At 39.4% G+C, this 12,709-nt stretch overlaps 1 protein-coding gene across 1 annotated transcript in view; it reads right to left on the reverse strand.

Moving 5' to 3' along the window:
• Positions 1-12,709, reverse strand: part of SGCG (sarcoglycan gamma) — a gene marked incomplete at both ends in the record, with an annotated part of 68,416 nt that overhangs the window by 24,342 nt on the left and 31,365 nt on the right. Inside the window, one exon of the mRNA XM_080613167.1 lies at positions 4,480-4,599. Within this exon, the coding sequence (XP_080469293.1) occupies positions 4,480-4,599 (120 nt within the window). The remainder of the gene's footprint in view (positions 1-4,479; positions 4,600-12,709) is intronic.

The raw sequence follows: 12,709 nt of genomic DNA on the forward strand, positions 1-12,709 counted from the left end.
CATGTCACCGACAAAGATGTTGAACAAGACCGGTCCCAACACCGATCCCTGAGGGACACCACTCGTTACCGGTCTCCAGCCGGACATCGAGCCATTGACCACAACTCTTTGTGTGCGGCCATCCAGCCAGTTCTTTATCCACCGAGTGGTCCACCCATCAAATTGATGTCTCTCCAATTTAGAGACAAGGATGTCGTGTGGGACAGTGTCAAAGGCTTTGCACAAGTCCAGGTAGATGACATCAACTGCTCTGCCCCTGTCCATCAGTTTCGTAGCCCCATCATAGAAGGCCACCAAATTGGTCAGGCAGGATTTCCCCTTAGTGAAGCCATGCTGGCTGTCACCAACCACCTCCTTGTTTTTCATGTGCCTTAGCATGTCTTCCAGGAGAATCTGCTCCAAGATTTTGCCAGGCACAGAGGTGAGACTGACTGGTCTGTAATTCCCTGGGTCATCCATTTTCCCCTTCTTGAAAATGGGGGTTATATTTCCCTTTTTCCAGTCATCGGGAACTTCACCTGACTGCCATGATTTTTCAAATATGCTGGCCAGTGGCTTAGCAACTTCATTCGCCAGCTCCTTCAGGACCCGCGGATGGATGTTGTCAGGTCCCATGGACTTGCGTACGTTTAGGTTTTTAAGATGGTCTCGAACCAGATCCTCTCCTACAGTGGGCCTAGGGTCCTCATTCTCACGAGGCAAAGAAGTCATTAAGAACCTCAGCCTTCTCCAAATCCTGGGTAGCCAGTTCTCCCAATATCTTCCGAAGGGGGCCTACGTTGTCCCTAGTCTGTCTTTTACTCGCTACGTACCTATAGAATCCCTTCCTGTTATCCTTAACATCCCTAGCCAAGTTCAATTCTAACTGGGCCTTAGCCTTCCTCACCTGGTCCCTAGCTTCCCGGACAGCATCCCTGTATTCTTCCCAGGCCGCCTGTCCCTGCTTCCACCTTCTATAAGCCTCTTTTTTCCTTTGAATTTTCCTCAGCAGCTCCTTATCCATCCAAGGAGGTCTCCTGGCCCTTCTGCTGCACTTTCTTCTGGTTGGGATGCAGCACTCCTGAGCTTGGAGCAGGTGATCCTCGAATAACAACCAAGAGTCTTGGGCCCCCCTGCCCTCTAGGGCTATATCCCATAGAACCTTACTCAGCAGGTTCCTGAAGAGGCCAAAGTCTGCTCTCTTGAAGTCCAGAGCAGTGAGCTTGCTGCACGCTCTTCTCACTGTCCCGAGGATCTCGAATTCCACCATCTCATGGTCACTGCAACCAAGGCTGCCCTGGAGCGTCACATTTCCAACCAGCCCTTCCCTGTTGGTGAGCACGAGGTCAAGCATGGCACCTCTCCTTGTCGGCTCCTCTATTATTTGCAGAAGGAAGTTGTCTTCCACACAATCGAGGAACCTCCTGGATTGCTTGTGCCAGGCCGTACCTTCACTCCAACAGATGTCAGGGTGGTTGAAGTCCCCCATGAGAACAAGGGCCTGTGAACGTCAGGCTGTTCCTATCTGCCTATAGAGCACTTCATCCACAGATTCCTCTTGATCAGGTGGTCTGTAACAGATCCCCACAGTAATGTCCCCCATCACTGCTCTCCCTTTAACCTTGACCCACAAACTCTCTGTCGACTGCTCACCCGTCCCCAGAGTTCCATACTCTCCAGCCTATCCCTAACATAAATAGCAACTCCCCCTCCCCACCTGCCAGGCCTGTCTTTTCTGAAGAGCCTGTAACCTTCCATTTCAACACTCCAGTCGTAGGAGCCATCCCACCATGTTTCTGTGATGCCTACTATATCATACTCCCGCAGTCGTGCACACATTTCTAATTCCTCTTGTTTGTTTCCCATGCTATGGGCGTTTGTATAGAGGCATCTGAGCCGAGTTCCAAATGAAGCCAGCTCATTGGCTGGAGCGGCTGGAATATCTCTGCATCGCTCCGAGCATTTATTGTAGGTGCTGGCAACTGACTGGGTGTGTTGGGATGGAACGATGCCCCCCTCCCCCAACACATCTAGTTTAAAGAAACCTTGACCAGCCTGACAAGCCTCCTACCAAAACCACTCTTCCTCTTCTTCGTCAGATCAGCTCTACCAGCCCCCAGGAGACCTGGCCTACTAACTTGGGTCCTGTATTCAAAATGCCCTTGTTCATCATGCCTGGCCTTCGGCTGCCATGATCAAATGAAGTGTCTCTTGTAGATAAAGCGATATCCTAAGGTGCTTCAAATACTGCTGGATGATCATGTTTTAGCATATGAACTCAGCCAGTATATTCAAGGAAGATGAGTGAGCCGTCGAGCTCATCCTAAAGCAGACGACTGTATTTGGCCAGCAGGAGTAGCTCTCCCCATGCCAGGTCTAGGTGCCTCCTTCATGCTGTAGCCTGCACTGACTGTGTTGACTTCAGGTTCAATTCACTTGTCTAAACTTGAGCATCAACACCTGTGACCCTGTGAGGTACCTGAGACACCTTAGAATCATAGAATAGTTAGGGTTGGAAAGGACCTTAAGATCATCCAGTTCCAACCCCCCTGCCATGGGCAGGGACACTTCACACTAAACCATGCCACCCAAGGCTTCGTCCATGCTGCTCATGGCTTTCCCCAGGCGTTTGCCCTTGTTAGGAGAACAAAGAGAGGATCTGCTGCTGTTTCATTCTATCATATGGGCCAGAAAAAATCTAACTGAAATAGCATGAGGTCAAACATACCAAATTGTTGGAAAATTACAATTCCTGAGGGGTTGGATTGTACTACCTTATTCTTAGACTTTTTAATTTTTCCTGAAGGATCCTAAATCAGAGACATTTGCTCTCTGCTATATTATATTATAGTTGAAGCCTTTCGAGTTTTCTTACAAATTATTACTGAGCTTTTCATAATTCACATAAATAAAATCAAACTAAAACTAAAATCAAATAGTCCCCTATATTGTACATAAAATATTGCAAGATTTTCTTTGTGTACTTTAAGCCTGACGAATTCTGTTTCTTATGATATGAGCTTTTCAAAATTTATTTCATATTGATCTTGTTCTTTATCTAAAATGTTTAAAAAAAAATCTCAGTATGCAAAGTATTACTAATTCATCCTTCATGCTAATAGTATCATTTAAATCACAATTTTAATAAATTAATCTGAAGCAAAGTAGGTATGAATCTCCTCTCACTCCTATTAATTTTACACTGAAATAGCCTCACTGATTTTAATGGATTTGCTTTTAACTAGAACTACAGTGTAAAAAAGAAACAGGCAACGCGTCTTTCTACAGTATCTGCTAAAGTAAACAATTACCCTTGCAATGTAAAGACTAATATTGGACAAGTCAGAATACATATTTTAGCATAACAATTTAAAATCATGTATGAATTATTTTTACTTACTTTGAGTAGAGATAGACTTTTCCAAATCAGTTAACAATTATGCTGGTTTTCATATCTTTGTTAAACACGCTTTTTTATATAAAGTTTAGCATCCCTTGGGCAAACAATAATTATTTGATATTGTTTCCTGGTTAAACACACTTGTAATTTCAATTAGGTTAAATAGTAAAAAACTTAAGACCTTCAGGCGTAAGCAGAATTTATTAACGCATTTATTATAACTTAACTTTGGCTTTGAAACACTAATTGTATAGTTACTACATTTGTAGTTTTGCACAGTGAAATAATATGAATGTATCAATTCAAATTAAGACCTCAAGATTTCAGGGGACCAATAATTAGCAAAAGTTAATCATGATAGTTGCACTCAGGTTAAAAATATTAAAAATGTAATTAAAAACAAGTTACAGAATATTTCTTGTTATTCCCCTTGATGGATTCTTCTGCTTAAGGAGAAATCACACCTTGATATATCTGCATTAATGCAACCTTATACTGGAAAATGAATGTTGACTTTATCAGGTCATATGAAAGGAAACAGCTTTTCATGTGATAACTGACATCTTGTTTTGTAAATGAGTACTTTGGTGATTTGAAGAAATAGCCTAAGACAAACTTGTCTTTGACAAATGGCATTTAAAATATATTATAAATACCATTCTGTCACATATGTCTACACACAAAGCAGAAATACAGTGGCTTTCACTTTGAAAGATAAAATCATATAAAAATATCAGAGAGAATCTAAAAATGTTTTCACAAATAAAACCCAGTACAACTCAATTTGTATTATCTAGAATTTTTTCAGCCTCAGTTAAGAGTGTGCATTGGAAACATTCAATAATTCAGAAAAAAAAAAAGCACTGATCACTAAAATAAAATATACATATATATTATTTTACTGTGATATGTATCATAATTTTGCTTTTAAAAGTTCTTACTGATTATTTATTGACAAAGGTTAGAATATCTTCAGACTTCTATTCCCTAATGAGGTAAAACCAGAACCTGCATTCACACAATGATGTATTTAAAAATGGTATTTTTTATTGTGTTTTTCTTGTGGCTATAATTTGGGCATTTCTCAAACTGTTACAAACCTGTGACTCGAAGTTTATCTGTGCCAATTACAACCTCATTTTCATCCACTGTAAAAAGTGGTTTGCCGTCCTTTGAGTTGATCTGAAATTGCTGACCATGGAATTCTACCATTTTAGGACCTGCAAAGCACAACAGAATAATGGATTAATTACATCAGTTTTCTTCAGCTTTCTATATAAATTGCTAATCATTTGAATTGTGGTCTTAATAATTTAATGACACATTTAAGTATGTTAAGGATCATGAAGAACCCAGATATTCTAAGGAGAGTGGCCTTGTAAGTATTGGAATTGGGTAAGTCTATTTACAAGATCAGATTTGTTGTTCAAAACTGTGCCTGGAGTCATGCTTTCAAACTGGGTTTCCAGGGAATTTAGGAAATCCCTGATGAACTGATCAAGACAAACATTCCTGTTCTTGTTGTTGAAACTGCTGAGATTCAGATCAGTGTGAGTCTATCATATCTTTTTTTTTTTTTTAAATAAAATCTAATTATAAAAGTCCTTGCCGCATCATCCCTTATGATTAGGGAGGCTTAAATGCTTAAAATTACAAACATCCCATGTAAGAGCAGGACCCCCAGCTCTTCATAGCAAATGTCAGTTTAGTGCCACATATCTAACAATTGTTACAGATCATGTTCTTAGAAGAGTTTCAAAAAGCTACAAGAATATTTGCAGTTTGATCTCGTACTCCAAAAATGAAAATAATTATCTGCAAGACAGTCTTTATGTATTACCAAATCCTAAATTCAGTAAAACATCCTGTTCTTCAGTATTGACTTGGTAAGCGGATATAAAACAAACCCTTAATACTACCCTTTCTGCAACCTGATCAATTAAAAATTCACATCACATAAATTTGTGTGTCGATTTGATAGTCATCATCTAAATCTGTGGTCAGAATTAGAACTACAGAGAATGGTCAAAGCAGTTAAGACTCCTTTTTAATAAACGTTTTTAATAAATTTTTAATAAATGCATTTCACAGACTATTCATGGGAGCGAGAGGTGCTGAGCTGCTTCCTTTCCAGCAGGAACCTGTCTTACCATGCCTGCTCCCGTAAATGTTAAGTATATTCCAGCAGTAATTCTCAAAAGAAACAGCATGAGGATTTTTATTTTTTTTTTCCTTCCAGATCTTATGTTAAAATGACATTAGGTGGTGGATGATTGATACGCTAAGAAATGTATTCTGGTACTTCCTAAAATCTGCATGGTAGCTGATGCGAGAGATGCATACCATAAAGTTCTATAGGATTTGCTTATTGATTCGTTTGGCAGACACGAAGTATTGCTTTTAACTGCCCACCAAGCACAGAAAGGGTTATAGAAGCCATAATATCCTAACCTAAGGCAACAATTTTAAAGCATAAAACCCGATACAGATTCTATTTGAAGATGGTTAGGACAGAAAGCTGAACTCTGCAGTACACTATACTCTTGCTGGACATGTGCATCCTGACACAGCTTTACTCAATTCAGTTCTTCTCTAAAGCTCCTCCAAAGCATGACTTTATTTCTGAGAAGTGTATTGCAAAAGGTGAAAAGGTGCTAAACAGTCATATTTTGTTTTACAGCAAAAGAAGCAGTTCTGGGTAAGTGAGGCAAGGTTAGATCTCTATCAGTGGCTGCCTTCCACAGATTCAGTTCTAAGCTGTGAGGTTTTATAGTGTGAGTAATGTTTCAAATAATAATTAGAAAGTGCTTTAAGTGTATTTGAATTATTGTCCAAACCTGCAAACAATATGCAGCAATATATCTAGAAGACTCACAAATACATACTGTTAATTTATATATAATTGTTAATTATTTATGCACAATTACAGAAAAATACTTTCATGTGATGAAGATACTGTAGGTTTAGAGGAAACGTTATCTACTGATTTCCTTGGTACAAAGGCAGTCATCTTTGAAAATGAATTGCCGCGTCTCAATAGTGGCACTTCTGCTCTTTCCTTCTCAGTACCTTGGTAGACAGAGCAGTTTTAATAATTTAATTAAAAAAAGAAAAAAAAAGAAAGTATTTGAAAGAACCAAAGTGTGACCTGACTTGCACCAGGCCTAGCCTGATCCCTTCTAGCTGAACATTTATCTTCTCGATTTGCTGAATCTATTTCACAGGGTATCTTGTTAAAAAAAGGGTTTTTCACGTTTCTCATAGTAAGAACAGGAAAAACCTTTCTCAAACAGCATGAATTGATTGATCTAATGTATGTATCTGCATATTGCCAGAAAATTGACAGTTATTTATTAATTCTGTTGTTATGGAATGTAGATTAATTCGGAGAGATGTGATGTAAAGAAAGAAAATAGTTGTAAGATCGTCATAGAATCATAGAACAGTTTGGGTTCGAAGGGACCTTCAAAGGTCATCTAGTTCAACCCCCCCTGCAGTGAGCAGGGACACCTTCAACCAGATCAGGTTCCCCAAAACCACATCCACTCTGGTCTTGGATGTGTCCAGGGATGGTGCATCCACCACCTCTCTGGGCAACCTGTGCTAGTGTTTCATCACCCTCTTTGTAAAGAATTTTTTCCTCACATCCAGCCTGAATCTCCCCTCTTTTGGTTTAAAACCATCAGCACTCATCTATCACAACAGGCCCTGCTGAAAGATTTTTTCTTTTCTTACTCCCTTCTGCTACCCATAATTTCTGATAAACTATGGCTATCACCTCCTCTGTATGCTTCACTTTTCTCCTACCACCTAGAATCATTGAAGTGTTGAATATAAGCCAAAAACATGAGTGGTTTGGGGTATTGCTATGCAATTTCATTTTTTAGTTAATTTTTATTAACCTTACTTAAAATAAGATCTCAATAAAAGTGTATTAAAAATGTAATACTCCTACAGATTCAGTTCTAGTTCCATGAGTAATACAGTACTGAAAGATGTAAAGCCATTGCTTTCAGAAGCATAGAATTAGTCAGATTTTCATATGGAATGGTGTGTAAGTACCTGCTGGTCTTTTGTTAGAATTAATGTGTTATTACAGAGAACATGCAGCACATTGTGTATATACATTGTATGTCCAAATCATACGTCTCTCATCACCTTGAAAAATGTCCCTAATACATTAATAGAAAACTTGTTGTTCCTGTTTCCTCTTTTTCTCTCAGTTCTCCTTTTATGCAATGGATACAACAATTACGTCCTCTGAGATAAAAGTAAGGATGCCTTACTGTCAGCGCTTCTTATACTTTGTTGTTCTCTACGATTAAACACAAATCTAGAGATCTCTAAAAAATCAGTTCTGAATGATCATTGCAGACACTGATCACGCAAACACTGGCAACTCTCGGTGTGATTTACTAACTAAATGTCTTTATCCATCTAGGCATTGTCTTCATAAAATACTCAATACAAATATAAAAAAACCCAAACCCATGAAACATTTCACTGTAAAATGGATTATTGATGAAACCATAGCAGGAACAGGAGATCATGTTTCTCACACAGTGACGTGACAAAAAGGCTGTGGTGTCACATTTTCTCTCAGGCCTAATGAGTCCAGAATGTGTTGCATGATGAATAACTTCATCATGAAAAAGTGAAACATGCAGTCCTCAGATAGGTAAAATTGAAAGGCAAGTACCAAAGGAGATGAGGCATGATAATTTGAAACTCTGTATAAAGAGATGACAGCTGATCTGAGTCACTCATCCCTGAGTGAATACTTTATCCACTCTATCTTCTGCAAAATCTTGGAGCAGATTCTCCTGGAAGGCATGCTAAGGCACATGAAAAACAACAAGGGGCTTGGTGACAGTCAGCATGGCTTCACTAAGGGGAATCCTGCCTGACCAATTTGGTGGCCTTCTATGATGGGCCTAAGGACAGGGGTAGAGCAGTTGATGCCATCTACCCGGACCTGTGCAAAGCGTTCGACACTGTCCCACACGACATCCTTGTCTCTAAATTGGAGAGACATCAATTAGATGGGTGGACCACTCGGTGGATAAAGAACTGGTTGGATGGCCGCACACAAAGAGTTGTGGTCAATGGCTCGATGTCCGGCTGGAGACCGGTAACGAGTGGTGTCCCTCAGGGATTGGTGTTGGGGCCGGTCTTGTTCAACATCTTTGTCGGTGACATGGACAGTGGGATTGAGTGCGCCCTCAGCAAGTTTGCCGATGACACCAAGCTGTGTGGTTCAGTTGACACGCCGGAGGGAAGGGATGCCATCCAGAGGGACCTCGACACGCTTGTGAGGTGGGCTGATGCCAACCTGATGAAGTTTAACCATGCCAAGTGCGAGGTCCTACATCTGGGTCGGAGCAATCCCAGGCACAGTTACAGGTTGGGCAGAGAAGAGATTCAGAGCAGCCCTGCAGAGAAGGACTTGGGGGTGTTGGTCGATGAAAAAATGAACATGAGGCGGCTTCAGTGTGCGCTCGCAGCCCAGAAAGCCAACTGTATCCTGGGCTGCATCAAGAGGGGCATGACCAGCAGGTCAAAGGAGGTGATCCTGCCCCTCTACTCTGCTCTCATGAGACCTCACTTGGAGTATTGTGTGCAGTTCTGGTGTCCTCAACATAAAAAGGACATGGAACTGTTGGAACAAATCCAGAAGAGGGCCACGAGGATGATCAGGGGACTGGAGCCCATGGCAGGGGCGTTGGAACTATATGATCTTAAGGACCTTTCCAACCCTAACTATTCTATGATTCTATAATGGGTAACTCTTCTTCCTCCAATTATTATTATTATAAAGAAATCCAGATTTTCATAAAGTCAACTCCAGCACTGTGTTTCAGGAGTATTCTATTCCTGCTTACTGATCTGAGCAGAGGACAACGTGAGAGGACAAATTAAGCAGATGGGGCATGACTCAGTTGCCAACATAGCTGTCCAGTGCCATTACATATACTTCGGTGTTCTCTGCCTGGCCTTCAGCTTATTTTAGATGCCCTAGAATATCTAAGACTTCTGCATTGGACTAGAAAGTCTGACATGGCATCTGTAAGCAACCTGGGTCCTTCCAGAGTGTCAGCTGAAGACAGGGCAAGACAGAATCACAGAAGAATGCTAATCAGACATCACCTCTGGAAGTTGCCTAGTTCTACCTCCTGCTCATAGCACGATCAGTGTGGCTGGAACTCAGATGATGGTGCTCATGGTCTTGTTCAAGTGGGATTTTAATACCTCTGAGGAAGGAGATGCAGTAGCCTCCTTGGGCAACCTGTTCCCATGGTTAACCTTTCTAACAGTGATATTTCCTCCCCTTCTACCCACTTGCATTTTGCTTCAATGCAGCCTATGACTGCTGCTTCTTGCCCTTTTGCTGTGCACCTCTGATTAAAGTCTGGAATCTTGCCTCTTGCCCTCCTAGTAGCAGGCAGAAGTTAGAAGCCCCCTTTAACCTTCTTTTCTGCAGGTAAACAAACACAACTTCTTCAGCCTCTTATACTTCCACTCCCTGATCATCTTAATGGCATCCTATGTGACACTGCTCAGTTTGCTCATAGCTGTGTCATACTGGAGAGGGCTTAACACAGCACTTCAGATGTAAGGGTGGAATGATACAGCCCAGTATACTATTAGACTTCACTGCCACAAGGGTACACTGCAGATATGTGTTCAAGTAGTAGTCCAGGGTGTGTGTGTGTTTGTGTGCCTTCTGCAGATCCGCTGCAAAAATACAGGGATCTAGCTCCTTTTTTGGCCACTAACTGCCACTGAGAGTCTCCTTAACTTTAAGAAGGAAGCACTTAAAGTGAATAGTCTTTTAGATGTACCTAATGATCCAAATTCTACAACAGATTATAGTCACAATGAATTTCAGCTATTTTAAGCTGACATTTACAAATTCAACTAGCATCTACCAATGACAATAATTCAATCTTCTTATTACTTTAAGGATGAAAATACAGGAACTATACTCACCCTCAGCAATAGTTATTATCTTCAAATTATCATCCAGTGACTTACATTAATGACTACTACACCATACGAACCAAAATATGTTTGGGATTGCAAATTTACTGAAGACTGTAAAAATCGAGAGGGTTATAAAATATTGAAAAAGTCACTTTTTTTCATTTATTTTGAATTCCTTCCTCCCACTGAAATAAAGACTGGAGCTACTCAGATGAGTAATTGCTCTCTGATGAGAGAGAGGTAAGCACTGTCTGATTCCTTTTCCAAATAAAAAATTATTTACCAAACATTACCCTTTTTTCAGAGTTAAGCTCTATATAAACTTACATGTATACTGCTTTTCTTCTAGACACAGTCAGAGAAGTGACAGCATAGAATTCAAATCCTCTTGGCCAAGATGAATTTCCCCTTAACTGTGATGCTGGTATATACACATATTGCAAGTTGGCAATACACATAACTACCTGATTGTAATTAGTTATGTAGAGGATGTTTAAAGTCTGGCTTAAGTCAGCATTGCTGACCCTGAACATTATCATGTATTTCCTCATACAGATTATCATATCTGGGGACAGGGTCTGTAAATCTTGCTATGGTAAGCACTTTACTATACATGGTACATAGACTTTAATGACTTTTTTTTTTTTTTTTGCAAAGATGCTTTCAATGGAGTCTAAATATTAAACTGTTAACTGTAATGACTGGTTCTTTTTGTAAATAAGTTTTCATGGATATATTCTTATCTAGCTTTAATTTAAATGTATATACATTGCTACTTTTTTCTGCTATTTGTTTTAATTATTTTCAAAATTATACTCATTTAAATACACAATGGTCTTACAAAAGACTAATAGCATATACATTTAATGTAGAACAGAAACACATTTTCCACGGAGTAAAAGAGGGAATTAGAAAAGAGGATCAGATAAAAAGTCTGTAGGATATTTCAGAAGCTACCTGTCATTCCCTAAATTTTGCCTGATCTGAGTCAACAACTAAATTTTACTTTTAAATAAAACCGGCATGTATGTGTTGATATAATCAGATTCACTGGTAGCTAAAATTTTTGTACTTCTGAAAGTAAAAATCCCTAGTTTGATCTCTTCAGAACAAATATTGTAAGTTCATGATCACAGAAAGATTTAATCACCTCAAAAAGTACTCCAATGAAGTTTCCAATTTGTATTTCTATTCATTGCTCCTATGTTGTATCTTTCCTTCTTATAACCCAGCTGGAGAGCAATAAAAGTTGTGCAAATAATCATCTGCCTGCAGTACAAAGACCTTCAAGAAATATGTCCTGGCTTTTATCTTAAAGATAAGAAAGAACTTATTTGGACAAAAATGGAGTTTTTAATGAAAGACTTCTGGGAAAAACAGAAAAGAAAAAGCTAAATGATTTTACAATGTCATTAATTTAGTCAAGTTTATGAAACTGGCTTCAGGGTTTTCCCTGTGAAAGCACCATCAAACTCTTCCTGCATACATCATGCTTCCTTAACACTGTTTTCTTCCTATTACGTCTGATGAAAAAATACCATCACTTGAAAATGAAATATCGTAAGAAATATATGATAAGAAAACCAGAAATTATTTGATGTTGGAAAGTAGTAGTTTATAGATGGCAATTAATGCTAATGAAGCAATGTATCAGGTACTGGCACTTAGTTTCATTAGAATGTTCTGTTTGAAAAAAAGAGGGATCGGTTAGCACAAATGCTCTCATTTTAACAGCTGTCCAGATTAATGTGATGGACATGAAATCTCTAGACATGAGTTTGAAAAACAGATCTTTTCAAAAGCTGATCCTACTTTTCAGTAAAGATAGTTGGAAGCATGCTGCTTTTAACTACTTTCTTAATATTCAACCCTGCAACACCACTGCAAAATCTGACTGCATTACATTCACCCGCTGGTAGGCTATATATGTAAGCATATGTTTGCTTAGGTGAACCATCATTTAATATTTGATACCGATGTTGCTCTTAAGTATTTGATAATTAACTATGTATGTATTCTTTATGTTTCTTTCATATATAGTTTGTATTCATTTTCATTCACCATTGACAAAGCTTTATAATCTTTTAGACTAGGTTGCTTTATTCTTGCCAGGTCGGACAGAACCTTGGGCAACATGATCTAGTGTGCGGTGTCCCTGCCCATGGCAGGGGGGTTGGAACTAGATCTTAAGGTCCCTTTCCAACCCTAACCATTCTATGATTCTATTATTCTATTATGGCCCAGGGTGCTATATTTCTTTTTTGTTCTAGGATTGAATAAGACTTTGAAATGGTAAGTACAGGAATCTTGGAGATGATGGTTGGCAGCTTTATTCAACTGCTTTCT

Source organism: Psittacula echo (genome assembly GCF_963264785.1).
Source record: "Psittacula echo genome assembly, chromosome: 3".
In the NCBI taxonomy this organism is placed as follows: domain Eukaryota; kingdom Metazoa; phylum Chordata; class Aves; order Psittaciformes; family Psittacidae; genus Psittacula; species Psittacula echo.